This window comes from Hylobates moloch, unplaced genomic scaffold (assembly GCF_009828535.3).
Source record: "Hylobates moloch isolate HMO894 unplaced genomic scaffold, HMol_V3 SCAFFOLD_14, whole genome shotgun sequence".
In the NCBI taxonomy this organism is placed as follows: Eukaryota; Metazoa; Chordata; class Mammalia; order Primates; family Hylobatidae; genus Hylobates; species Hylobates moloch.
In genome coordinates, this window is record NW_026652289.1 from 54,721,802 (window position 1) to 54,748,953 (window position 27,152).

At 47.6% G+C, this 27,152-nt stretch overlaps 1 protein-coding gene across 3 annotated transcripts in view; it reads right to left on the reverse strand.

Annotated features, from left to right (window-relative positions):
- TBC1D21 (TBC1 domain family member 21) overlaps positions 1-16,756 on the reverse strand; it is a 36,499-nt gene extending 19,743 nt beyond the window's left edge. For 2 of the 3 annotated variants that reach the window (XM_058427894.1, XM_058427895.1), the window contains exons 1-10: positions 16,531-16,728; positions 8,503-8,610; positions 8,262-8,365; positions 5,764-5,858; positions 5,118-5,228; positions 4,906-5,006; positions 3,802-3,898; positions 3,360-3,460; positions 2,224-2,340; positions 1,446-1,529 (exon numbers count right to left, since the gene is read on the reverse strand). In XM_058427894.1, coding sequence (XP_058283877.1) covers positions 1,446-1,529; positions 2,224-2,340; positions 3,360-3,460; positions 3,802-3,898; positions 4,906-5,006; positions 5,118-5,228; positions 5,764-5,858; positions 8,262-8,365; positions 8,503-8,610; positions 16,531-16,590 — 978 coding nt within the window. In that variant the 5' untranslated portion in view covers positions 16,591-16,728. Of the gene's footprint in view, positions 1-850; positions 999-1,445; positions 1,530-2,223; positions 2,341-3,359; positions 3,461-3,801; positions 3,899-4,905; positions 5,007-5,117; positions 5,229-5,763; positions 5,859-8,261; positions 8,366-8,502; positions 8,611-16,530 lie in introns of those variants that run through there. The other variant, XM_032175226.2, reaches the window with a different exon arrangement.
- Positions 16,757-27,152: the final 10,396 nt, after the last annotated feature.

A 27,152-nucleotide genomic window follows, 5' to 3' on the forward strand; every position in this document is an offset into this window, starting at 1 on the left:
TAATGTCAACCCTCCGGAAAACTTGTAGTCACTGGGCAGGGCAGTGTGTATGTGTGTGCATTTGTGTGTGTGTGTGTGTGTGTTGCTGAGCAGCTCTGGGGGCACCCAGCCAGCCCCAACCCTTCTGCAGTTTCAGCCTCTCTGGCCCATCTACATGTCTTCCCTCAGAGGGGCCAGCCAGAGCATGGGGCAGGCTGGGCAGGGGCTCAGGGCTGTGGCATAGCCCGGGGGGGCAGGTGTGATGCACCTTTTCCTCACAGAGCAACTGACTGCCTGGCCAGGGGCAAAGAGTGCATTCTCAAGAAAGATTGATCAAGACTGGAAAATAAAATGTAGCTTGAGGACACATTTGCAGGCTGATAAATGAAGGCACAATTATGAGGGAGGCTTTGAAACCAGGAAGGGAACTGCCTGCTCATCAGATAGTTCTTCCAGGCCAGCCCCTTCCACAGACTAGCAGGGAATCTCTGGAAAAAAATTACTTAATTGTGTGATTGATGTGACAGGATGCAGGGGAGCAGTGGGGGTGGGGCAGAGCCCCAGGACCAGCCTTCCTCTAAGGACCTGAGTCCAGATGAACTAATCCTTATTAAATGTGCTCAGTTTTGTCCTCCACAGGGGTCTGGAAGTCTTTTCTCTAACCATTTGTTTCCAGATGTGGATACACCGCAGCCTTGGAAAACCCTCCATCAGGGAGGAGCCACTGACCCAGTCTCTTCCAGCAAGCACCCTCCCTAGCCTCAGAACGTGTCTCTCAGCCAGCCAGCCTCTCTTCCTATCGTACGATCCTGTCTCAGCTCTCACATGCGTCCCAGCCCCTAAGGTCAAAGACACAGCGTCCACCACAAACCATTATTCCAGAGGACTGTTTATATTGCAGCTGTTTTATCTACTCCCTCACTCCAGTGCCCCTGACTTTCATCCTGCCCATCGAGGGCATCGGTCCACTGTGGGCTTTGGTGTCCTCAGAGGAAGAAATCCTTTAATGTCTGAGGAACCTAGGGAGGAGGCAGGTGGGAGGTGCACAGACATTGGTCTGTCGCTTTCATTCTTCGGTTCTTCTAAGCAGCGACATTCTCCTGAGCCTCTGGGTGCCCAGACCCACTGGGATGGACACAGGGAATGGGGGATGAGGGCCGTCCTCTCAAGTAGCAAAACCTGCTCAGGGAGGAAGGAGCTACATGTGCAAACAGCAAGAAGACGATGAGGAGCAACATGCATGGGTTGGTGGTAGAGAACGTGGCACAGTCTGTGTCTCTGAAGTTGAGTGCACCTGCCATGGGCTGCGTTTGGGAGATCAGGATAGGCTCCGACCAGGAGGAGGAGGAGGGAGAAGAGGAGGAGGGGGAAGAAGAGGAGGAGGATGAGGAAGAAGAGGAGGAGGAGGAGGAAGAGGAGGAGGAGGAGGAAGAGGAGGAGGAGGACACATCATTGGGACAACTTACATCCTTCTGGATGAGCTCAGCATAAACCACGCAGGCGGCAGAGATCAGCTCATCAGCATCAAGGTCGATAAGGTTGTTGCAGGCCTGCGTGGCAGTGTGGGAGCAGTTGTGGGTGGGGCTGGGGCAAACATCTCCCTGCACTCTTGGGCACAGGCAGCTGCCTGCAGCACCCAGGGAAGAAGGATGCTGCTCACAGCAGTCGCTGGGGACCACCTGACCTCTCCCCAGCCTGCTTGGCTCAATGCCTAAAACTTGATATTTTGGGGCAATGGTAAATGTTAGCTTTCATGTTAGGCTCTAGGGAGTCCTGGGGTTCCACCAAGTGTCTTAGGGGCTTTGAAGAAGGACTTGGTTTATAATTAGGGTGCCACCTAAGATTCGTTTCTTCCAACGAAGACTTCAGTAGCTTTTTTAAAATGGTGGAAAACTCTAGGTCCTTCTGCTTCAGCAATATCCCAGGGCCACAGGGTTAACTGCGAGATGGTAGAGCTTAATAGTTAGGGAGTGTTCAAGGCCTCCATTTCCTCATGTGTTAACTAGAGGTGATGATGATGGTTATAGCCTCCCTGTGTCAGGCTTCTGGTGAGGCTTAAACGAGCTCTATTAAAAGCCCTTGGCACAGTAATCTGTACCTTAGATCTCATTGCCCTTCCTGTCTGGGGGGAAAAGGTGGCACTGGTGCCCAGCACCCCATGAACCCCAGTCTTGCAGCTGGGGTGGGGTGGGGTGTCAGGGCCTCCAGGAGCTGGGGTGGTAGCTTGCCCGAGGGTGCTCTCACCAGGAGGATGTCATCTCCGCCCATGCTTTCCTGCAGCACCTGCTTCCGCACCATCTGCAGCATGCTGTAGGCCACCAGCACCTGGAAGTTCCTGCAGGGCTTCCCAGTCAGCAGAACCTGTGGGTCAGGTCGTCTCAGTCTGGGCCCTGTGGCCTGAGACTGCAGATGCCCTGAGGATGGTGAGGTACCCACCAACCACGTGCCCAGGGTCAGCCATTCCTGGGCCTTGCTGCTGACTTGCTCATTCAGTCATTCTTCATTCATTCACTCACTCACTCATCCACTCACTCAGGCATGTGCTCACAGGTACTCCTGGTTCTAAGCATTGTGCTGTCTCCTGGGGGATTCAGAGATAGAGGCTTCAGGGAATTCATTAGATAGGGGAAGGGGAGGGAGGCAATGAGGGGTGGGAAGACACCAGGAAACTGTCGAATTTGAGTGGGGTTTTGGCAAGCAAGGGTTGATGGGAACTAATGACCCAAGGGTGTCACCAAAGGCCTGGGTGTGGTCATGGACTTGGGCATGGAGACCAGCCAGCCAAGAGGGAGGGACAGGGATGTGGGAATAGATCTGTGGGGCCCTACATGCCAGGTGGATGGTTGGGCTGGACACTGCAGGCAGTGGTGGCCATGGGCAGGGCAGTGATGGATGGGGGTGGCATTCCTCAGGGGGTTCATCTGCTGATGGCCCTGAGGATTGTGGTCACAGGACTACAGGTGTCCTTGGGGACCCACCTTCTGTGAGAGAGTTCCATAGAAGCAGCACTTTGGGGAAGGGGAAGGCCAGGGTTGGGGGGATAGCTGGGGAAGTGAAAGCGTGGGGAGGCCACCTGGGCAGGGCAGCAGGGAAGGGGAGCTGCAGGCCCAGGATCCCACCACACAGGCCAGAGGGCCCTCCTGTGTCAACTGCCCGCAGAAGGCACAGCCAGTGGGGCCTTTGTGTTAAATGAACATATGGACAAAATGATGCTCCAGCTTCCTCCAGCAAGGTGGGAGCAGGGTTGCTGACATAACAAAACCCCAAGATACTGAACTCCATCCAAGCCAGGAAGAAAGGGGGAGGCAACGAAGACTTGCAGCTTCCACTCTGCCCGAGGGGTGGAGCCCAGCCTGATGATCCCTAACTGGACACCTCACCTCCCAGAACCTCCAGACATCATCGAAGGACTTGAAGGCATGCTGGAAGCAGAAGCAGAACCAGGGGAAGAGGGACTGCACAGCCCCTGCACCCTTCCCTTCTGTGGGGAGAGAAGGTGAGGCTGTGGTCAGGGGAAAACACATATGATACAGCAAACACATGCAGATGAGGCCAAACTACGGAGCCTGCAAAACACTTGGGAAATACAAAAAGCCTGCTGCCCCTTTTCCAGCTGCCCTGGGAGATGGTTTAGAGTCAACTTTTAACTGTCCAGGCTCCAATCCCACCCAGATAACCCTCTTCCCAGGGCCTGGAAAGGCAATCAAATGACTCTGCGGCTCTCCGGCCCCCCATGATTAGGGACTAACAGTTGGGTCCCAGCCCCCCTCCCATGCCTACCCTGGGGGTTGGGTGAGGTGGCAGGAGGTGGGAACCACTCACTTAGGTGCTCAGCAAACACGGGGTCCAGGAAGGTGATCAGGGTGCTGAGCATGTCTAGGTTCTTGGCCACGCCAATGTTGATGACACAGCTGTGTTCCTGCCCGTGATGGTGGGAGACAGACTGAGTCCTCCTTGGCTTCAAGGCACCGGAAGAGTCAACTCTGCTTCCCCCCGCTTCACTTCTGGAGGCTCTGTGTCTCTGTCTGTGTGCTGGGCCCATGTCTCTACGAGTCTGTGTGTGTGTGTGTGAGTGTGTACGTACATATCTATGTCTGTGACTGTGATCTGTGTATGCAAGTTTGTCTGTATCTGTTGTGCACCTCTGGGTGGCTGTGTAGTGTGTGTGTGTGTGTGTGTGTATGTGTGTGTGTGTGTGTGTGTGTGTAGTAGAGATTCTCAACTGTGGCTCACAGTCTAGTGAGCCCAGTTACCCAGTTCTTCCCTCACACAATAGTGTTGGGGCAGAGCCAACTGGGACAAGGGAAGGGCAGCAAGCACATGTGCAGGGATGGTGGGGTGGAAGGAGGGATGAGGGAGGGTTCTGGGCAGCCTCTCGCAGATCATGAGGAAAGGCTTTCCAGGGAGGTGTTCCAGGGAGCTGCACCTTCAAAACCCCTCAACTTGGACAGTGAGGGAGCCCTGGGGACTACTGAGTCCCCTAGTGTGCAGGAATTCAGGTTATGTGAAGGGAACAGCCCTGAATGACTGCCTAAGTTTACTGGATTTTATTCTGGAGTCCACGGGGAGCCACTGAGGAAGAAGAGGTGAGGAAGGAGGAGAACCGTGCTTGGGGAAGAAAATGCCAGGAGAGGGCACCATCCCTGGGCCTGGCCAGCCACGCTTTTTCAAGGTTTGTTGAGAGGTGGACCCAGAGCTTTGCTCCATCCCCCTTCTCCACTTCAATGCCTCCTCACCAGCACTACTTTGAACCACTGGGTTTAGCATCACCCTCCCAGGCTCCTCTGAGACCCAGAAGGCTGGAAGGAATGGCTGGGGTTGGAGGGAATGGCTGGGGCTGCCAATGCCTGCCCAGCCTCAAGGAGTTGTTTGGGGAGTAGTGGGGGGTTGGGGAGGGGTGTCCCTGAGCTCAGGCCTTGCCCTCACCGTTTTCTGCAGGAAGAAATGGAAAAGCCAGAAGGTCTCGTGGTCGTGCTCCACCATCAGCTGGAAGAGCATCATGATCTCATGGAAGCTCTGCTGGTACTCTGTGGCGAAGAGGGGGTTGGGGAGGAGGGGCTGGGTGGGAGAGCCTGGACCCTTGGCTTAGGCTGAGCCAGGTCCCGGGAGGGCATTGACAAGGGGAGGCTGAGGCTCACCTGCCTGCGTGTTGCAGACGTAACTCAGCAGCAGGATCTTCTCTAGCCTCTTCTTGTCGATGAGGACATTGCCCAGGGGGTCTTTGTCATAGAGTTTCTGAATGTCACATGCTAGGTTGGAAGCAAGGGACAAGTGGGTGGCACCAGATCACATCCAGCAGGTCTATGGGTGAATTTCTTCCCCTACCCCAATGGGCAGGCCCTAGGACATCATGGAGGGAGAGGGAGCTGTGAAAGTTACATCAGCCCCTGCCAGGCTCCGTTCCTCACCACACCCTGAGCCGTCTGTGTTTCTTCCCACCTCCAACCCTTTGACGAGGCTGTACCCTTGGCCAGGAATGTCCTCCCCCACCCTTCCTCTCTGTCCAGTTCAAATCCAACCTTGTTCAAAGCCAAAGAAAGGAGAGAGGAAGACCAGGCAGCAGGAACATCATGCGCCCAGGGAAACATGGTATGGGGCATCTAGGGCCACCCAGGAGAGACTGGTGGGGTGGATTAACCAAGGTTCAGCTGGCAAAACTCCAGGCACAAGTCAAAGCAACTCCCAGGATCCTGGAACCATCCCTCCGTGGAAGTGGCTGAGAAGGGGGCAGGGTTGGCTTCAAGCCCTCCCTCTGCCCAGCCCTCTCCACCCCGCTTTACTCACCGATGTTATTGCGAGTCTCTATGAAGTTCTGGTGCAGGTTTTCCAGAAGGGGCTGAATCTTCTCATACATCTGGCATAAGGCCTTGTAGTTCTTCCTGTGAGAACAGAACTGAGGCTGAACAAGGTGGCTTTCCCCTTCTGGCAAGTGGAGAATGAGCAGCTGCAGCTACCGGGCCCCAGGCAGATCCAGGGCAGCACCCTCGCCAGCCATGCACCCTACCTGTGATGCTCTCCCTCATCTCAACCGGTGCCACCCTAACTGTCCTCCAACATGCGCCTGGAGTGCAGAATGGAGACAGTTTAACTTCCTGGGCTCTGTACTCCAAACGCTGCACCTGAATCCTGGCTCTACACCTTAATAACGGGGTGTCTGCCACTGGGGGCAAGTCTTGGGGACATAATTTTCCATCTCTAAGCCTCAGTTTCCCCATCTGTAGAATGGGCATAATACTGGCACCTGTGCCTCGGAATTGGAAGTGCTGAGTGAGCGGTGTTTTGTCCTCATTATTAGAATATGATTAGTTGGTATCACTGGCTGCATGGTGGCCTCCAAAAGAGACATATCCATGTCCTAACCCCTAGGACCTGTGAATGTAACCATATGGGGGAAAAGGGGCTTTGTAGATGTGATTAAGTTAAGGATCTCCAGATGAGATCCTTAACTTAAGACTTTCCAGGTGGACCCCAAATCCAATGATATGTGTTCTTATAACACACAGAGAGCAGAAGGTCTCACGACCATGGGGACAATGGAGTGAGGCAGCCACCAGCCGAGGAACACCAGGAGCCACCAGAAGCTGGGAGGTAAGGAAGGGTTCTACCCTAGAGCCTCTGGAAGGAGCCAACACCTTGATTTTGGGCTTCTGGCTCCAGAACTGCGAGAGGACAGGTTTCTGTTGTCGGAAGCCACCCAGTTTGTGGTACTTGCTAAAGCAGCCTCAGGAAACGAACACAGGTGGGCTCTTGTCAGAGCTCCCGAGCCCCTCTGAGCTCCCTAGCCCAGCCCTCACACCCCCGTCCCACCCTGGGTCACTCTGGCTGGCCCCGGCATGGGAATCTTTTCCACATTCTGTCTGGATGCTCCCTTGGGGCTGGGCCTAGCCCCTGCTTCAAGCTCCCGGACAGGTGAGTCCAGCCCAGGCTACGCAGTCATGCAGCCACAATCCAAAGGAGTCCATTCCTCTGATGGGAAGATATTCAGCAGTGGAGTCAGTCGGACTCAGCCAGTGTGTACAGAGCCTTCCCATGGGCAGGCAAGGTCTGGAGAGGGCCCAAGAAAAAGGCAAACTGGCTGCAGCCTCTGCCGTTGTTTGCATTCAACCTGGGAGGGAAGACACAGGCTCCAGTCTCTCTGCTGTGGGACCAAGTGCCCAGGGTCATGGAAGTGCAAGTCAAGGGCCTCCGGCTTCAGGGAGGGAGGATTCCCAGCAAAATCATAAAAGCTACTGATTCCTCCCCTGTGCAAGGTGCCTTACCTGTATTATCTAATTCAGCCCCCACAACCACTCTGTGAAATCGATTGTTACCCGCATTTTATAGAGGAGGAGACTGAGACTTCAGCACTGAAGTTCATGGGCAAGTTCACCCAGGGTGTAAATCGGAGTGCTGAAATTTGAACGCGGTTTCCAAATCCAAGACGGTCCAAGTTCAAAGATGGTGTGTTATCTACTGAAACAAAGTGCTTCATCCCTGGCTCCCTTGGGAGATCTGGGAGGGCTGCTTGGAGGAGGTATACTGTGGGATCTGGGCCTTGAAGGAAGGGTGGGCTACTGATAGGCAGATGATAGAAAGCCGTTGTGGAGGGAGGAGAAAGGGTGAACCAAGGACAGAGGGGAGTGCAAATGTGGTCTGTGCTGGGGCAGGAGTGGGCAAATGAGGAGTCAGTGAGGCTGTCAGTGTGGTTGGAGTGTCAGGCTCTGGGAGAGTGGGCGATGTGGAGCTAGGATCAGGAAGTTTTTGGAAGAGAAGATGTGCTATTTGAAACGTTACCAGTTACACCACTGGGAGTGTTTCATCTAAGCACACACACAGCCCATACTGGGTTTTGTACCTTCCCCCTGGGCACTGGGAGGAAACACTGGGCACAGGCAGGGAGTGGGGAGACTAGACCCAGGAGGCAGCTCAGCCATGTGGGGCAGGGAGGAGGTGGAGTTGGGGTGGCACCCAGGGAAGAGGGTGGCAGACTCTGTTCAAGGGCTGCTTCAGAGGGAGAATGCATAGGCCCTAGGGAAGGATGGGACTTGGGGCCCAGGGGTAAGAGGAGTGGCTGGGACCAAGCCCATGCCTGGCAGTTGATGGGCTGGTAAATGGAGCTCGGGGAGAGAAGGCACTGGCATGAACTGGCCGCCCCTCCTGTGTGCTGTGCCTGGGTCAGGAGGCATGGGGTTCCTCTCGGAATGAGAAGTTGCATGAGGGCAGAAGATAGTCTGCAGGCTGGGGAGGCAGCACCTGCCACCTGCAGGCCTCCTCCCATCCCAACAGTGTCTGGAGTGTTCTACCTCCTCATGCTGTCCACCGTGAGCCGCTCATCCTGGGAACTCTGCCATGAGAAGTAGCCCGTGAGGAATTTCCAGGCTTCAGTCCTCACGAAGGGGTGCAGACCCTGGGGTGGGGGGGGGAGGTGGGGGTCATGGGCTCTATCGATGCCTACCAAAAGGGCTTCATCCAACGCCACACCTGCCGCCTGCCCATCCATGCTCCCAGTTCCAGGGCAACACCAAGGGTAGCTTGGGGACCCACCCTTTCCAGGATGTTAACACAAATGAAGTCCCGTGACTTGGCCAAGTGGCCATTCTCATCAAAGAAGCTGTCCCATTCTGTCTTGTCAATGGGTGGTTTTCTCTTCACCTGGCAAAAGCAACAACCAGTTCCACCTTATGTTAGAAGCCTTCGGCTTTTAAGTGTGATTTTAAATAATATGTTCTGGACTTTGCAATATGAATCAAAGCGCACAGCCTGACTTACTTCTGGAAATCTATCTTGAGGACATTACTGAAAATATATAGAAAAAATCCTGTATGCACAATAATTTTCATGCACATTACTCACCAACATGAAAAATGCAAGCACTCTAAATGTTCTGCAATAAGGGGGTAGTTAAGTAAACTGTGGTTTATGTGCTCAATGGAATATTTTGAAGCATATAAATGTTGTTTACAAGGAATGAATAATAATCTGAAAAAATACAAATGTTAACAGAAAAAAGCAGAATACAGAATTGTATATCTAGCATTTTCTCTATGTACTATACTCTATAGTACAACTATGGCACTCGTAGTAATACCTCTCTATGTATTGTGTCCGTTATATATTATAATAATGCCCCACATAAACTCTAATATATAATGCATTGACTACCATAAAGTTGTTAGAAAAAGACTGAGAAAATACAAAACAGTTCCCCCTCCCACTAAAAACAACAGTGATTATCTTTGAGTGATAGGAAATAAGTACTTTTTATCCTTTTTCTTGTATTTTTTATTTTTTGAGACGGCGTCTCACTCTGTCGCCAGGCTGGAATGCAGTGGCGGATCTCGTCTCACTGCAAACTCCGCCTCCCGGGTTCAAGGGATTCTCCTGCCTCAGCTTCCTGAGTAGCTGGGACTACAGGCACGCGCCACCACATGCAACTAATTTTTGTATTTTTAGTAGAGAGGGGGTTTCACCTTGTTGGCCAGGATGGTCTTGATCTCTTGGCCTCAGGTGATCCACCTACCTCAGCCTCCCAAAGTGCTGGGACTACAGGCGTTAGTCACTGCGCCTGGCCTTTCTTGTATTTTAAAAATTTTCTGTAATAATGTACACTGCTTTGATCACAGGAAAATATAAAATAAGCATTAATTAGACACAGTTATGAGCTCCACTTTACCTTTCCTGGAAATGTAAAATGGTTCATTATGAGAGATAGTTTCTGAATTTGATAAGAGGGTGTGTGTGTGTGGTATATATCTGTGTGCTATGTGTATGTGGACGTGTGTGTGTGTATGTGTTGGAGAGAGGTGAGTGCACTGCATGCAGAGTAATTCAAAATGCTTATAAAATAATAACGAGGGTCAGGTGCAGTGGCTTATGCTTGTAATCCCAGCACTTTGGGAGGACAAGGCAGGTGGATCACTTGAGGTCAATTCGAGACCAGCCTGGGGCAACATGGTGAAACCCTGTCTCTACTAAAAATACAAAAATTAGCTAGGCATGGTGGCGCATGCCTGTAATCCCAGCTACTTGGGAGGCTGAGGCAGGAGAATTACGTGAACCTGGTCAGCAGAGGTTGCAGTGAGCTGAGATCACACCACTGCACTCCAGCCTGGGCAACAGAGCACATAATAATAATAATGTCTCCAACAACAGCAACAACAACAACAACAACAACAACAACAACAACAACAACGAGAAATGAGGGTTCCTGTTGGAATAAGAGAAGATTCCTTTCTTCCTGGGGTATTCTCTTCTACTGGAGAGAAGAATATCTTGAAATGTCACATTGCAGACATAAAGATGTGCTGATGGACAGAGCTGAGTAGACATGTAAATATACACACTCCCAACTTCCCATTAGTATACATCTGAATATGTGACTCAAAATTAAATTTGCATATAAATCACTTAAGGATCTTCTGCAGGTGCAGATTTTGATTCAGAGGGTTTGGGGTGGGGCCCAAGATGATGCATTTCTAACAAGCTCCTGAGTAACAGGTGATGCTGCTAGCCCACAAACCACGTGAGGAGTAAAGTATTAGAAGGCAAAACAGGCCAGGCATGGTGGCTCACGCCTGTAATCCCAGCACTTTGGAAGGCCCAAGCAGGCAGATCACTTGAGGTCAGGAGTTCGAGACCAGCCTGGCCAACATGATAAAACCCCATATCTACTAAAAAAAAAAAAAAAAAAAATTAGCTGGGTGTAGTGGTGGGGTGCCTGTAATCCCAGCTACTCAGGAGGCTGAAGCAGAAGAATCGCTTGAACTTGGGAGGCAGAGGTTGCAGTGAGCCAAGGTCATGGCACTGCACGCCAGCCTGGGTGACAGAGCAAGGCTCCTTCTCAAATAAATAGACAAATAAATAAATGAAGGCAAAGCAGCATTGTTAACTAAAAATAAGAGCCTACAGGCCCCAAATTGGGATAATTTCCACTAACTGTATATTTGATGGAAATGGATTGAGAAACACATTTTTAATAACTCATGTATGCCCTGTCATCTGAACCAAAATAGGACATATGGGCCAAGAAGTTACAAATCTTGGTGTGGGCCTAACCTTGGGAAGCAGGGTCTGCCTTGATGTGTTCCCCACCTGCATAGACACTGCCACTCATCAGAGCAAGCTTTCTGCCCCTCTGACTGTCATCATGTTCTCCCAACCTACACTCATTCAGAAACTGCAACACTCAGCATGCAATGTGGCAGGAAGCAGAAGGGAACAGGCAAATCTGGGCTGTGTCCCGGGATCCTTAACTATAAAAGGAAATGCTTTAACTTTAGAAATGCATTTCCATAAGGATTTTAGTCAATTTGTCCATTTCTATAATAAAGGCAGCTGTGATTTTGGTGGAGACTGCATTGAATCTGTAAGCCAGTTTGGGAGAATTGATGACACTATCGAGTCTTCTGATCCATGAACACAATATATTTCTCCGTTTATGTAGGTCTTTTAAAATTTCTCTCAGCAGTGTCTTGTAGTTTTCAGTGTCTAGGTCATTCATATATTTGGTCACGTTTATCCGTAAGTATTTCAGATTTCAGATGCTACTATAAAAAGTATCATTTTAAAATTTAAATTTCTAATGGAAATACAATGTACTTTTATATATCGATCTTGTATTCCTGCAACCTAGTAAAACTCTCTTATTAGTCCTAGTGGCTTTCTTGTGGATTCCATGGGATTTTTGACATAGACCAGGGGTCAGCAAATTATGATCCATGGGTCAAATGTGGCCTCCAATCTGTTTTTCTAAATAAAGTTTTATTAGGATACAGCCACACCCACTCATTCATTTTTGTCTGTGGCTGCTTTCATGCTATGATGGCAGAGTTGAGTAGTTGCAACAGAGACTGCGTGGACACAAAGCCAAAAATTCTATTGTGACCTTTGCAGAAAAAATTTGCCAACTCTCACATAGATGAGCATGTTCATCTGTGAGTAAAGGCAGTTTAACTTCTTCCTTTCAAGTATGGATACCTTTTATTTATTTCTTCTTGTTTTACTGCACTGGCTAGAACTCAAGTGCAATGTTGAATAAACGTGGTGAGAGAAGACATTCTTGCTTTGTTCCTAATCTTAGAGGAGCAGCATTCAGGCTTTCACAGTTCAGTATAATATGAACTCTAGGCTTTCTACAGATGCCTTTTATCAGGTTGAAGACAGTCCCTTCCAGTTCTAGCATGCTGAGAGTTTTTAATTAGGAATGGATGTTGGATTTTGTCAAATAATGTTCTGTATCTGTTGAAATGGTCATATGGCTTTTCTTTTTTTGAGTTTGTTAGTATGGTAAATTATATTGAGTACTTTTGAATGGTAAATAAGCCTTGCATTCCTGGGATAAGCCCCACTTGGTGATGATGTACTATGCTTTTTATACATCACTGGATTCTTTTTGCTAAAATTTTATTTAGAATTTTTGCATCCATGTTCACAAGAATCATTTGCCTGTGAGTTTCTTTTCTTGTAATATCTCTAATTTTGGTATCAGGGTAATGTTGGCCTCATAGAATGAGTAGGGATGTATTTCTTTCTTTCTTTTTTTTTTTTAGTTTCCTGGAAGTGTTTGTATGGATTTGGTATTATTTCTTTTTAAAATATTTGGTAGAACTAGTGAAGCCATCTGGGCTAAAGTTTTCTTTGTGGGAAAGTTTTTAACTGCAGATTCTATTTCTTTATTAGATATTAGGATGGAGTCAAAAGAAATTGCTTTATTTTTGACTTTAAAAATTAGGAATTTATAGGAACAGGACATCTTCCAACTCACTTTAAAAAATAAAAGCAAGCAATACAGGAAACAAGGAATTAATAAAAGTATAAAGCATAAAAATGATAGAAACCCAAAGAAATTAATTATGAAAATAAATGCATTTCATTCTCTTATTAGCTGTAAACATTAAAAAGCAATTGATGATGTGCCAGACACTGTTCTAAGCACTTTATATATATCAACCCATTTAATCTTCACAAGATCTATGAAGTGGTATAGTTCTTGCACTGTTTTATAGATCAGGGAACTGAGGCCGTAGGAGGGTTAATTAGCATATCTGAGATCACACAGAAAGTATCAGAGCTGAAGTTTGAACCCAAAGCTGTTTGATGCAAGAGTCAGAGGCTTAACCCTAATGCCATGCTGGGGGTGGGAGGGGCAGTGGGAAGGAATTAAAAAGCAAGGATTTTCCACTGAAATAAAAAATATGTATCTTACACAAGCTGTGAACAAAAGAAATACCTTAAAATCAAATGCCCTATAATGATTAAAAAATAAACGATGAGGCCGGGCGTGGTGGCTCAAGCCTGTAATCCCAGCACTTTGGGAGGCCGAGGCGGGCAGATCACGAGGTCAGGAGATCGAGACCATCCTGGCTAACACGGTGAAACCCCGTCTCTACTAAAAATACAAAAAAATTAGCCGGGCGTGGTGGCGGGCGCCTGTAGTCCCAGCTACTCGGGAGGCTGAGGCAGGAGAATGGCGTGAACCCGGGAGGCGGAGCTTGCAGTGAGCCGAGATCGCGCCACTGCACTCCAGCCTGGGGGACAGAGAAAGACTCCGTCTCAAAAAAATAAATAAATAAATAAACGATGAACAAAGATATGAAAAAAAGTCAAACACAATGGAGAGGTAATATTGAAATTAAAGTAACATGCACCGCACACCATAACAAAAGATACAGCATCAATGCAATAAGGCAGAAATAATTAGAAACCTCACAAGAAGACATCTGTTGAGTATTCAGAGAATTTGCATTTCTAAACTTCTACCTGCAACAATTGGCCATCTGCCTACTTTGCCATGGTTGAATTTGTTTATAAAAAGTCACTGCTTCGGCCGGGCGCGGTGGCTCACGCCTGTAACCCCAGCACTTTGGGAGGCCAAGATGGGTGGATCACGAGGTCAAGAGATCGAGACCATCCCGGCCAACATGGTGAAACCCCGTCTCTACTAAAAAAAAATACAAAAAATTAGCCGAGTGTTGTAGCGGGCACCTGTAGTCCCAGCTACTTGGGAGGCTGAGGCAGGAGAATGACGTGAACCCAGGAGGCGGAGCTTGCAGTGAGCCGAGATCGCGCCACTGCACTCCAGCCTGGGTGACACACCGAGACTCCGTCTCAAAAAAGAAAAAAAAAAAAACCACAAAAAAAGTCACTGCTTCTTCCTTCTAGGAAACTCCATTTCTCTACACCCACCAGTTCCCTGTATCTCTCCAAACTTCAGCAAACTATAGGCCACCCACAAGACTATCTTAGACACTTGCTAGTAAGCCAAGGACCAGAACAAGAAGGTTGTTGACCCGCAGAAGACCAAGGGGGAAATGTCGCTTAGAAGCCCCCTCTCTGCATGCACACCACCTACCTGCCTATGCTAGATGAGAGAATGTGTATCTGGGCTCCTTTAATGTGGCAGAGATTGTCAACACAGTGGCTTCTCAAATCAACCTTCATCTTCCCATATTCCTCTGTTCTTTGCTCAACCAACCTAATAACACCCTTTCCCATACACTGGGTATAATGAACTGGTAATCCGGGAGGGGAAGTATGCAATTTGCGAGGGGCTGGATACCCTCCAGCTCTGCAATGGTGCCTTTATCTCCTGGGAAGTGTACTGCTAGATAGAGCAGTTGTAGAAATCTCCCATCTTCAGGGTGTATCTAGGCAGGTTAAAGTTCTACATCAGCAAACCTGAGGAAGCCTTGGCCATTCTTCCCCTGGGGAAGGGGACCAGAAGTGGGAGCCCTAAGTGGCTCAATCCCTCTAAAAGTTTCCTGCTGCTAGAGGCCTTGGCTTCAGGCATAAATCTCCTCTCCCCACTGCATCATTGGGTTAGGGGTTTTCTCCATATTTTCAGTAAAATAAGAAAGCCTTTGGAGGACAAGAAAAACTTTTCATGAGGGTTTTAATGCCAAGTTTCTTTGAATACTCATAGCCACAGAGCCTCCAACAAAGCCCAGGGAAGGTCGTTGACTTTGCTTAAGGTTCCCTCCCCTCCTTTCTTCCTTCCTTCCTTCCTTCCTTCCTTCCTTCCTTCCTTCCTTCCCTTCTTCCCTCCTTCCCTCCTTCCTTCTTTCTTCTTTCTTCTTCTTTTTTTTTTTTTTTTTGATGGAGTCTCGCTCTGTCGCCCAGGCTGGAGTGCAGTGGCACGATCTCGGCTCACTGCAACCTCCATCTCCCTGGTTCAAGTGATTCTCCTGCCTTAGTCTCTTAAGTTAAGCTGGGATTACAGGGGCTCACTACCACATCTGGCTAATTTTTCGTATTTTTTAGTAGAGATGGGGGTTTCACCATATTGGCCAGGCTGGTCTTGAACTTGCGACCTCAGATGATCAGCCCTCTTCAGCCTCCCAAAGTGCTGGGATTACAGGTGTGAGCCACTGCACCCGGACAAGGTTCTCTTTTCTACTCCAGTTCACCTGAGGACAAGATACACTCCCAACTGTAACAGCGGGTCCCCGCTTCAGCAATTATTACCAACCCAGGTGTGGAGGGTGTATCATCAGTACAGCACCGTGATGAAGAAAATGGTTTAAAACAGTGGTTCACAAAGCTGATTGTGCATCAGAGTGCCCTGGAGGGATGAGTTACAAAAAACACAGATCTCTGGGCTTCATCTCCAGTTTCTTGTTCAGAAGATCTGGGGCCCAAGAGTCTGCATTCTTACAAGTTCCCAGCTGGTGCTAATGCTGCAGGTTTGGATGCCACACTTTGAGAATACTGATTTTTGCACCCCACCTGTCTGGGTCCAAATACAACTTCTGCCACTTATAAGCTGTGTGACTGTAGGCAAGTGACAAAGTCTCTGTGGCTCCACGTTCTCATTTATGAAAGGAAGACAACAGCATTATTCACTTCATAGAGTTGTGATGAGAATGAATGACTATAAATAAAGCATTTAGAACAGTCATCGTACATAATAAATGCTATGTGACAGTTTATTTTATTAGCCTTCCCTCAGCTCAGAGAAATGAGAAAGATAATAAAGAAAATTTAAAGCGAACCCTGGTGATAATTTGCCATAAAGCAATAACATTTAAAACTCAGGGAGAGGGGTGTCCATTTTGCATTTTTATGTATCACTCTCTTAATCACTATGATTAATGAGACTTGAGATTGGCTAAAGTTATTGTAATTAGTTATGATTTTGAAAAAAGACTGTGTGGAAAATTTTTATGACTGAAGCCGACTTCTAACAAATAGCTGTAACTTGTAAACCGGGTTTAGAACTACCTACTAACAAAAGCATTACTGCCACCTGGTGGCAGTATACCAAAATTGTTGGCAAAAAGCGCCGATGAAAATCTGTCAGCATCTTCAGGGATGCCCCTGCAAACCTACAACTCAATAAAGTTAGAATAGCACATACGGGGAGAAGGTTTTGCTGGCTTGGAAAGAAGGTGAAAGGGGGCTTGGATGTCTCAGTCCTGTCCTTGGGCTGATAGTAAGAGTAAGGTACAACCGCCCTTGCTCCACCTTCTATGTTAGCTCAGGGTTCTAGCTTTTCCCACCCAGCAAGGGAAAATGGCCCCAGTGCCAACCAGAGGCTGGGGAGGGAGGCACTCAGAGCTGACAAAGAACACGCACCAGGATGAAGGAGGCTGACTGTCTGGCAGAGAGGCTGTTTTCAGGAGAGAGGGTGGTCATGGCCCCTGTTGTCTTCCAAACAGCCTCTGATCAGAACTCACTTGGAGCCCTAGTGATGCTTAGTCAGCAGAGGAATGTGATCTTCCTTTTCGGAGATGGGTTGCATTCCCAGAAGGAACTGGCTGCTGCTGACCTCCCCCACTTGAACAGAGCCGGCCAGCGGTGTGTCACAAGGCCCCTGGAACCTTCATCACAATGACCTGGAACACGGGAGCACCCACCTTTAGAGATGAGACACAAGCAGGAGAGGAGGGATTAAACTTGCTAGTTGTGAAAAAAAAAAAAAGAAAAGAAAGAAAGAAAGAAAAAATGAAAAAAAAAAAAAAACAACAAACAGAAAAATGCAAAACTGCAGTACACGCAGTGGAGGTTGGATTCAGAGGACATGGGGATCATAGTGGGCTGTGCTGGTCAAGGAGGGCTTCCAGGGAGAGGTGGGCCATGAAGCCTTGCTCTCTATCTCTGACTCTTCCTCTGGACTCTCTTAGCTGGACTCCCTCCCTATTCCACCAGACCAGTGCCCAAAGTTGGAGAATAACTAGAAACCAGGCTTCAGATGTCTTGGGTACCAGTTACAAAGATTCAGAATCAGTATGTCAGGGCTGGGACCTGGGGGGCTGGGGAACGTTTTTGATATGCCTCCTGGAGTGACTCAGCTTCAGCATTGGAATGGTAGCTTCTGGGGTGAAGATCAGTTTTATTTAGCTTTTTATCTAGAGAACTTAGGATCGTGCCTGAGTAGCTGAGTTAATGATTTAATTGAATGGAAATAAATGAAGCTGTCTTAGACCTCGTCTCACTTCCCTCTCTGTATGTGTGACAGAGATTTGTGCATGCCCTGTATCATCACCTCCTACCCTGAGTTCCTTTAGGCCAGGGTCAATATCAGATTCCCCTGTGGTTCCCTCTCCCGATGCCAGTTCTGCCATCACTTGGCACTTGGTAGGTGCTCAATATTTGTTGCATGGACCCAAGGAGTTGGCTCTGCTTGGCTCCAGCATCACTGTTCTCCACCTTAAGCATTGCTTGCACTTCTACTCAGGTCCCATCTTGCTCTAAAGCATCCTTAGTCATTAGGAAATGATAGTAATTAGACCAACCAAATTGGAATCAGGAGCTGGGAGTTGGAATTTGGACTTTGACCTCAAATTTGGATGCTCCCCGCTTCTGAGTTACAGATTCCCCAGACATGAAATCAGAATACAGTCAACCTCTGGCTTTCACCTCCTTATTAACATAATGAATCACCATCCATATGGAGTCTTCCATGGACACAATTCATTGTCTCATTTACTGTTTCTGTTCTGCTTGCCTGCGGCACTGCAGAAGGCCTTTTAAATCAAAATGCCTTATTATCTGCCTGTCTCCACTACCCACTACCCTAGCCCAACCTAGGAGAGAGTTAAGAGCCTCTTCCCTTTAATCTACTGCCCCTAGGTCTTCATGGAGTGGGAGGTGGGCAACGTTGAGTAGGGAAGGTGTGAGTAAGGTTGGGGCCCCTTGCACATTAGGGTGGCTTCATTCTAAGGTCTACAAGAAGTTTCCAAAGCAAATGTTTAGAGCAAGAGACATAGACATCATTTAGGATTATCTATGTCTCTGTTCTTCTACATTAACCACTTAGGCAACTGAGGATTCACTGCAATTGTTCCTTGAGAAGATGAGAATCAGGTCGGGAATTGGAAACATCTGAGGGCTAAATTCAACCTGGCTTCTAAAATGAACATGGTGAACATAGATCAACTACTGAACTTCTTTTAACCTCTGGCAGCCTATCTGTGAATTGTAGGTGATAACCCTTCCCCAAATGAGCCAATATAGTTTAGTCATATTACAAAAGCCCCATAGCAACCACGTGGAGGCTTAATATTCAAACAGAACTGCAGGACTCTGTAACTGAAGCAAAAAGGGCTTTTATTCCATCCTTCTTTCTTCTTTTTTCAGATTCTGAAAGGGAATTACATGTGTCCATTTTTTTCCAGGGCTGAATGATCCTTACCACGTCCATTTATTTACATAATTGCCCAAGTGCCTTAGATTCCCATATATTGCTTTTCTGTTATGCATTTTCTCATCTCTGATGGGAATCCAGCTTTCTGCTTTAAACTTCTATACATGAGGATTCTTCAGGGAAAATATTATTTTAGATGTTTGCATTAAAGAAGTCCAAGGAGGGAGAAACCCACTCGGTCCATTTTTCTCTGCTGAATCTGGCTGTCCATTAGCTGATGTGGCTGGTGTGAGGAGGGAGAGGAGACTTGGAGGGGCCTGGGGAAGACCTCTCATCAGTGAGAAAGCTCCTAGGCTTTGGTGCCAGAAAGACCCGGTTCAAATCCTGGCTCTGATGCACACCAGTGATATGACATTGTTTGAGAAAGGCAGTCTCATGCATGTGGTCTTTTAACCTCAGCTCAGCCCCATACAAGTCGCCTTGAGCCAAAAACACTTCCTTACCAACAGATAAGGAGCTCTCATAGCTTGTGCTGGGCTTATCGCCTTATGTGGGAATATCTTTTTCCTGTTTCAGACCCAGTGTGTACTCTTTGTTCTGCTTAAGCTTGTGCGTCATGTGGCAGGCACCTGGCCAACCCCACTGTTATATCTGTTCCAGGTGGGGAGGAAACAGGGTCCACCCGCTGCTGCACAAGAGGGGTGCGTGCAGACCATCACCTTGTGTCTGCTGTAGCAGGAGACCCCTGGCCATGCGGGACTGAACCCATGATTGCAGCTGATCTTACTCTTTCTCTTCTCTGTGTGAGTAAAGTGTTGTTCCATCTAGTGCCTGTGTGAGTCGTGTCTTTCGTGGCGACACCTATAAACCATGCAGTGGGCTGACATCCTGGTTCTGCTGCTCCTGGTGGCAGGCGTTGTTGTGCTGTTTGCCGTCCTCCACACAGTGCGACTCTTCTCTACCCTGCCCGAGTCTCGGCATATCCACATGTGCCATGAGGATGGTAATGCTTCACAGAACTGAAGGGTAATTGAAGCATGGCCCTGGAGCGCAGGAGGCACCCAGTGCGTGGAAGTTATTGTTATCTTCAGCATCACCAGTATTATTACTAATGCCTAGGACTTGTCCACAAAAATCACTATGAAAATTTACTGCTGTGAACTAGACTCGCGTCAAAATGCTGCCTGCTTCCATGAGGCTTGTAGTGACATCCATGTACCGGTTCAAAGACCCTCTGAGCCGATTTCCACTTCTCTGCATGTCTCTGGGAACCTAGGGGACCAGGATTACTATAAAAGCAGGTAAGGCCAGTATTAAAAAGCAGGTTCACTCCAGTTCCCTTCACGTCAATGCAACAAGACAATGTGAAATGCCGTGCAACTGTATCCCTGTTAACAAGTATCCACCCCTTCAAAGGATACCTACCCATGACTGTCTAAGTCTGCAGCACTCTAGATCTTGATATAAATCACATGCATTCTGATTTTATTTCATTGCAAAATGCCGAAGATCTTCCATGCTGAAGCTGTACTTTTCTCTTTACCCCTCTTTGTGGGCGACCAGGGTAAGTTTAGATTTTTGGCTTCAGGCTTTCTGCCCTCAACTCCATGGAGCATGGCATTTCTGACAATGCTGGAGATGGCTGCGTGTCATGTGTCACTAGCGTGAGGATAGCAGGGACAGGGAGTGGTGGAGACAGCTCCCTTCTGAGCACCAAGGTAGTGGATTCCCCAGAGCAATAATCAGCCCAGCCACCCTAGAAATCCCCTAACCTAGTAGGAGGGCTAAGGAGTTCTGCACTTTGGGCCATCTCTAAGGTCTTGGGGAGCCAACCTCCTAGGTAGCTCTCTTGCATTCCAGAAATAACCCAGAGGAGAAACTCTGGACAAAAGAGGGACACTCAGCCGTGGGCAGCTGAGGCGGAGCTCCTGACCACTCTTTCCACCCAGTCCTGCTCCGTAACGGGTCTTCCTCATGGTTCTGCCTGTCTCTGTCCCCCAGCCCAGGCTCCTGGGTCACCACCAAAGCGGGTAGCTCTGACTCACCAAGCCCAGGCTATGCCTTTCCTGCTACCCATGTCTCCTGTTCATTTAGTCCCCAAGTCTCCCTCTTGCCTGTGGACCTCCCCACCACAGCTGCCTTTTATTGGGCACTGGCTGTATACCTCCAGTGAAGTGCTTTACCTAAGTGAGTGCCAGCCTTGAACACTGTGAAGTCAACAGAAGCTCAGAAAGGTTAAGTAACTTACCTGGGATCATCCAGCCAGAACATGGGGAGCCAACAACCTTCCTAGCTCTGCCTAGCTTTGCCACTAGCCAGGCCGTCACAGTGTCACGTGGAGCTGCCTCCCCCGTCCTGTTGGCAGCGGTGGGCATCGTGGAGCTCCTAGCTGGCTCAGGGGACTGTAATCCTACAGCCCAGTGGGGAGGGGGGAAGTTTGCTATAACTCCCTCTCCAGATTTTAAAATAGTTATTCAGTCTAAAAACAGACTATGTGGTGCTGGTTGGAGGTGGGGGTGGGGAAGTATTGCAACCTAGATTACAAAGAGGATGGAAAGAGTGAAATGGAGAGGAAAAAGGACAAGAAACTCCAGCAAATGCCAGGGACTGCTAATGGAGAGAAATAACGTGGCTAATTACATCTCTGAAGGCTATCCATTCCAAAATAAATTTTTAATGAAAAAAATAATGCACTTTCCCTGCAACTTAAATCTGGGAGTGAAGGGAATGAGCAGAGTCTCCCGGTGGGCACTAGAGTAGCTGTGCATGTGCAGGGTTGCCTCTGACCGTCTCACCTTGATGAGTTGCTTTCCCAGCGTCCTCATCCTGAGGGTGACCACACAGTAGTCTTCCCAGGGAAGCCACAGGAGCGAGACATGGGAACCTCACACACCAAGCAACTGGGCTCCAGGACACCAGGTGCAGACCCAGGTCTGTAAATCCAATTCCCTCCCCCACCAAAGCTCGCGATGTTTCTCTCCATCAGCTCCAGGAGGACTTCTCTGGTTATTTTCCTCCGCCCACCTCTCCTTTCCATTCTCTCCATCAGGGAGTTCCAGATCTTAAATCTACGGGTATAAAGTTGAGGTTCTTCTGTGAAATGAAGGCTCACCTCTAACCAGACAAACAGATCTGTTTGGTAAGTGTAGGTTTTGGAGAAGAGGAGCTCCTCCACTCTCCCCTCTTTCTAGCATAATCTGTAGACCAGAATAGAGAGAGAGAATCATGAGTGTTAGAGTCAAACAGACTTGGGTTCGGATCCTAGTCTTATAACTTACTTGTTATTTGACCCAGGTTAAGTCATTTAATTTCCCAGACTCATTTTCCTTATCTGTAAAAGGGGGTGCTTCGTAAAATTATTGTGTGGTTTAAATAATGTCTGCAAAGTGCTTTGCCCAGTATCTGGTATATTCAAGCATGCAGTAAACAGCAGTTGTTTGTGTTATCATTTGTTTCAGAGCACAACAAGGCTAACCTTGAACTCCTCAAGATGCTTGCTCCTGGGATTCTCCAGCTGCAATCAGCATCCCCCACCCCCACTTGCCTGCTGTTGCTACATGGGTCAGACAGCAAGGACCACAGGGGCACTAAGTTTGCTGCTGACTCTTGACCTCAGATGGGCTATTTGGCCAAGGGTCCAGCTCTCCCTCCAATGTAGAGGAGGCAGGGAGGCAGGAGCCAGCAAGAAGTTCCTCCAGGCAAACGGAAAGTGGCAAAGATACTCAAGAGCTCACAGGTACCCAGCACACAATGTCCATGGGCACACATATCACTCTGCAAACTATACACGAAACACCTGAAATTCAGGAGTACACAAGCCCCCATAAAATGCAGGACCACATGCTTCAATATTCATGCTCCAACATATTCAGATCCACAGAAACACAAATAGCCCCATGTAATGTGCATACAAACACATATATATCATGCTGCAGCATGCCCACACTTACACGTTTCCCCCAAAACAGCATGAAATCAATCTGGGCACCTCACTTCTATGCAAAACTTGCTCTCTGAAGTGTGAACATTTGTGCATACACACAAATACACCCACCCTGGAGGTCCAAATGCCTGGGCAGGATGCCAGGAATAGCACCTCTGGGCCTTGCCAGTCCTGGCAGCAATTCACAGATGATTCCCTTCCCTGGAGAGATCCCAAGCTAGGGGCCACCGAGGGGGCTGAGCAGTGGGCAAAGGGCTGACCCTGGGGACTTACTAGGGGTCAGGGTTCATGAGGGCAGAGCAGGAGACCCCAGGGGCCTGGAGTGATGGAAGGGACACACGAAGCTGGGGCTGGGGGAGGAAAAGCAAGAGGATGGAGATCCACACTGACACCCTCAGTCCTAGAGGCAGAGAAGAGGTTCAGATCTGGCCTGGCGCGCTCCAGTGTCGGGCAGAAGCAGGGAGACTGGAATTACTTCTTTCTCACTTCATTCCTCATTTTTTCCCTTTTCTGGAGCTATTCCATCCTCTACACCCTGGGGGACTCTGACTGGGTCCTAGATCTGGCCAGACAGTAGACCTGTCAGTATCCTGGAGACCAGATACAGGAAGCTTATTACTGAGCTCTCCAAAGCCTGATACCCGGAAGCAGCATCAGCTCACTGGGTTGGCTTGGAGGAGCAGGACTCCTGTGGCCTTTGCCCTTTGTCTTTGGGACCTCCTCTAGGGGGCAGGAGACAGGTGGAGGATCTTACTTCCTTTGTGTCTGAAACTTTCATTCACCGAATGAAATGGGGAGGGGCTACACCCGCATGGGGTAAACCCCTGACCCCTACCCAAACTCACCAGGCTGGCATGGTCATAACACACAACACCCAGAGGCAGGAGGTCCAGGACATTTCTCCCACGACCCCTTATTCCCACCTCAACTCCTCCTTATCCTGCCCCATGCCCTATTCTCTTCTTCTCCCAGCCTTTCAAAGGCAGAGTGACCCTGCAAACCCTCTCCTCTGCTGTCTTCAGTCCTTGAACAAGCTGGAGGCAGCACTGATGGGAATTGTTCCTGCCCCTCATGGGCAGAGCCTGCAGACTCAGGATGCTGCTCCACTAGCCAAGCAGCTCTTTCCACTGATAGATTGTGTAGAAAAACATTTGGCCAAGATAGGAAGGAGTCAGTGAGGTCAAGGTTATGGGGGCAATTCCTTTGTGAGAGGATCTGAGAAAGACAATTCTACAACCTGAACACACATTGAAACCTGGCCCTGGCCACAGCCTGTTCTTGATTACAGAGTTTTAAATTGAGTCCTGAAAAACATTTGCAGCAACTCTCCTTCGTAGATGAGAAGTTAAGCTCCAGAGAGGGGCAGCAGCTTACTTAAAGTCACACGGTAAATCAAAGGCATACCTGTAACTAGAATCCAGTCTCCTGCCTCCTATCCCAGTTATCTTTAGACCGCAGCAAGAGGCGATGTTTTAAAAGCCAGACTTTGAGGAAAAGAGAAGGAGTGCCCAGTTTAGCTAAAGTTTGATGAAGGAGCCCTGGAAGATCTTATTTCCTGGTGCATAGGTATTCTTATTTTTCCCTCCTGTTTCCTTCTGAGGCTGGGCCAAATGAAGGCCAGAAAGTGGCAGATTCTGTTCATCCCTGGGATGGAGGGGTACAGGGAGGCAGGGAGACGGCGGGGAGGAGACAGGGCTGGGTTGGGCTTTGCCTCCTCCCTTCCAGTCTTCTCCGAGAGAGTGGCAACCTCAGTGGCTGCAGGAGCACGTGATGCCACTGTGCAAAGAGGCTGAGATAAGAAGGAGGATTGATCTTTTTGCTGCTTCAAAGAGAACAGAAACCCTCCGTGTCATGACTGTTGATCAAAGTCTCTGCAGAGAATATGTAATATGCCCTACCTTGCTCCCACTCTGGGTCCCTGGAGGTGTCATGCTGAGACCTTCCTCCAAGCCTTACTGCAAACTAGAGAGACACCTTCCCACCTGCCTTCCAGCTAGGGTCCCACTGCAGCTACCAGAAGCCAGGAGTTCAAATTCCTTTCTAGCCTTTTTTCCAGGCAGCTTAGCCCAAGGCCAGGGCCCAGTCAGTGGGAACTGATATCATTCCCATCGTACAGATGAGAAACCGAGGCATAGAGAGGTTAAGTAACTTGTCTAGAGCCACCAGCTAATTCTCTCTTGGGAAACCCCCATTATTGCAGGGTTATATGGCCTTTGTCTGAAAGCCCCTGTCTGATGGTAGAGACAGGCTTCTCCCTCTAGAACTGCCAGCTCATGTAACATATGTACAACCCAAAAAGGATATGGAAATAACCTCTGTGAAAAAGGAGGGGTGGGCTCTGTTTCAAAAATGTCTTATTTTAAAAATCTTGAAAAATCCAAATCTTTAATTTCACTTTGCCTCCCTGGTGGGGCAGACCAGATTTGTCTTGCCCCTTCTCCTGCCCCTTCACAAACTATACCCAGCTCCATCTGTTTGCAAATAGTGCTTTGTCTTATATGTGAAAATCCTTAAATGCTTATCCATTGAATAAGTGCAAATTTCAAAGTCCTTAGCTAGGCATTCAGGGGTCTGAAAAACCTTGAGAGGCCATGTGGCTTACTGGTTAAGAGCATGGGCAGACTTCCCAGGCTAGCATCCCAGCTCCTCAACTTCACCATTCTTTAGCCCATGAATTTTTTATGTGTTGCTTAATTTCCAGTATTTGAGAGATTTCCCAGATATCTCTCTTTCATTCATTTTGTTTGACTTCATTACAGTCAGAGAACATACTTTGTATGATTTCAGTTCTTTTAAGTTTGTTAAGGTTTGTTTTATGACCTAGAATATGGTCTATATTGGGGCAACTTGAAAAGAATGTGCATTCTACTGTTGGTGGTGAAGTGTTCTACAAATATCAATTAGATCAAGTTCATTGGTAGTGTTGTTCAGGTCTTCTATGTCCTCACTGATTTTCTGTCTACTTTTCCATCAGTTAGTGAAAGATGAGTTTTGTTAAAGTCTCCAAGTATAACTGGGTTTGTTTATTTCTCCTTTTACTTCTCTCAATTTTTTGCTTCATGTATTTTGAAGCTCTGTTGTTGGATACATATACATTGAGGATTGTGACAACTTCTAGATGAATTAATCCTTTTTTCATTGTGTAATTTTCCTCTTAATCTCTGATAAATTTCCTTCTTTAGAAGTCTAGTTTGCTTTAAATTAATATAGCCATTCCAGCTTTCTTTTTTTTTTTTTTTTGGAGAGAGAGTCTTACTCTGTTGCCCAGGCTGGAGTGCAGTGGCGCGATCTCAGCTCATTGCAAGCTCCACCTCCTGGGTTCACGCCATTCTCCTGCCTCAGCCTCCCATGTAGCTGGGACTACAGGCGCCCACCACCATGCCCGGCTAATTTTTTTGTATTTTTAGTAGAGACGGGGTTTCACCATGTTCGGCAGGATGGTCTCGAACTCTTGACCTTGTGATCCGCCTGCCTCGGCCTCCCAAAGTGCTGGGATTACAGGCGTGAGCCACCGTGCCTGGCTCAGCCATTCCAGCTTTCTAAAAACTGTTTCATGATATTTTAAAAAATCATTTAATTTTTAACCTATCTACATCATATTTAATGTGAGTTTCTTATATATAGCATAGAGTTGGTCTTATTTAAAAAAAATCTAATCTGACAATCTCTGTCTTTTAATTGATATGTTTAAACCATTGACACTTAATACATTCATTGATATGGTTGGACTTAGGTCTACCATTTTATTGTTTGGTTTTGGTTTGTCCCAAATCTTTTATTTCTTTGTTTCTCCTTTTCTGTCTTCTTTTGGATTATTTGAATATTGTTTTAGTATTCCATTTTTCTTTCTCTGTTGCCTTTTTTACTATATTTTTTGTATTTTTAAGTGGTTATTCTAGGGATTATAATACAAATACCGAATTCTTCATGGTCTATCTAGAGTTAATATTTTACCACTTCAAGTGAAATATAGAAACCTTGCAGCCATATAGGTCCTTTTCCCTCCTCCATGCTGTAGTCGTTATATACATCTATAGACATGGAAAACCTCATTATACAATGTTATAACTTTTGCTTTCAGCTGTCATATATATTTTAAAGTACTTAAGGAGAAAATAATTTATTATATTTACCTAGCTTTATAATTTTATCATCTTCCTTTCCTCCTAAAGTTCCAAGTTTTGAGTAGGAGTGTCACCTTCTCCAAGGGAGTAGCAGCAGCAGTGGCTACAGGAGCAACTCAAAATGAATAAGAGAGACATCTGGAAAAATCTCCCAAATACTGGTATCATTTCTCTTTCTCCTAAAAAATTTCCTGTAGCATTTCTTTTGCAGCTAGCATGCCAGCAATAAATTTTCTTAGTTTTTCTTCATATAAAAATATCTTTACTTTGCCTTTAAAAAAGGTTTTGGGTTTTCTTTGTTTGTTAGTTTGTTTTGTTTTGCTTTTTAACTGGCTACGGAATTCTGGGTTGACAGCTCTTTTCTTCCAGCATTTTAGAGAATTTTTTCCATTGTCTTCTGGCTTTGATGGTTTCTGAGGACAAATCTGTAGTCAATTTAATTGTTTGTCCTCTATATGTATTGTATTGCTTTCCTCTGGCTGCTTTTAATTTTTTTCTTTATCCTTGGTTTTCAGCTGTTTAAGATGTCTTTGGGTGAGCTTTT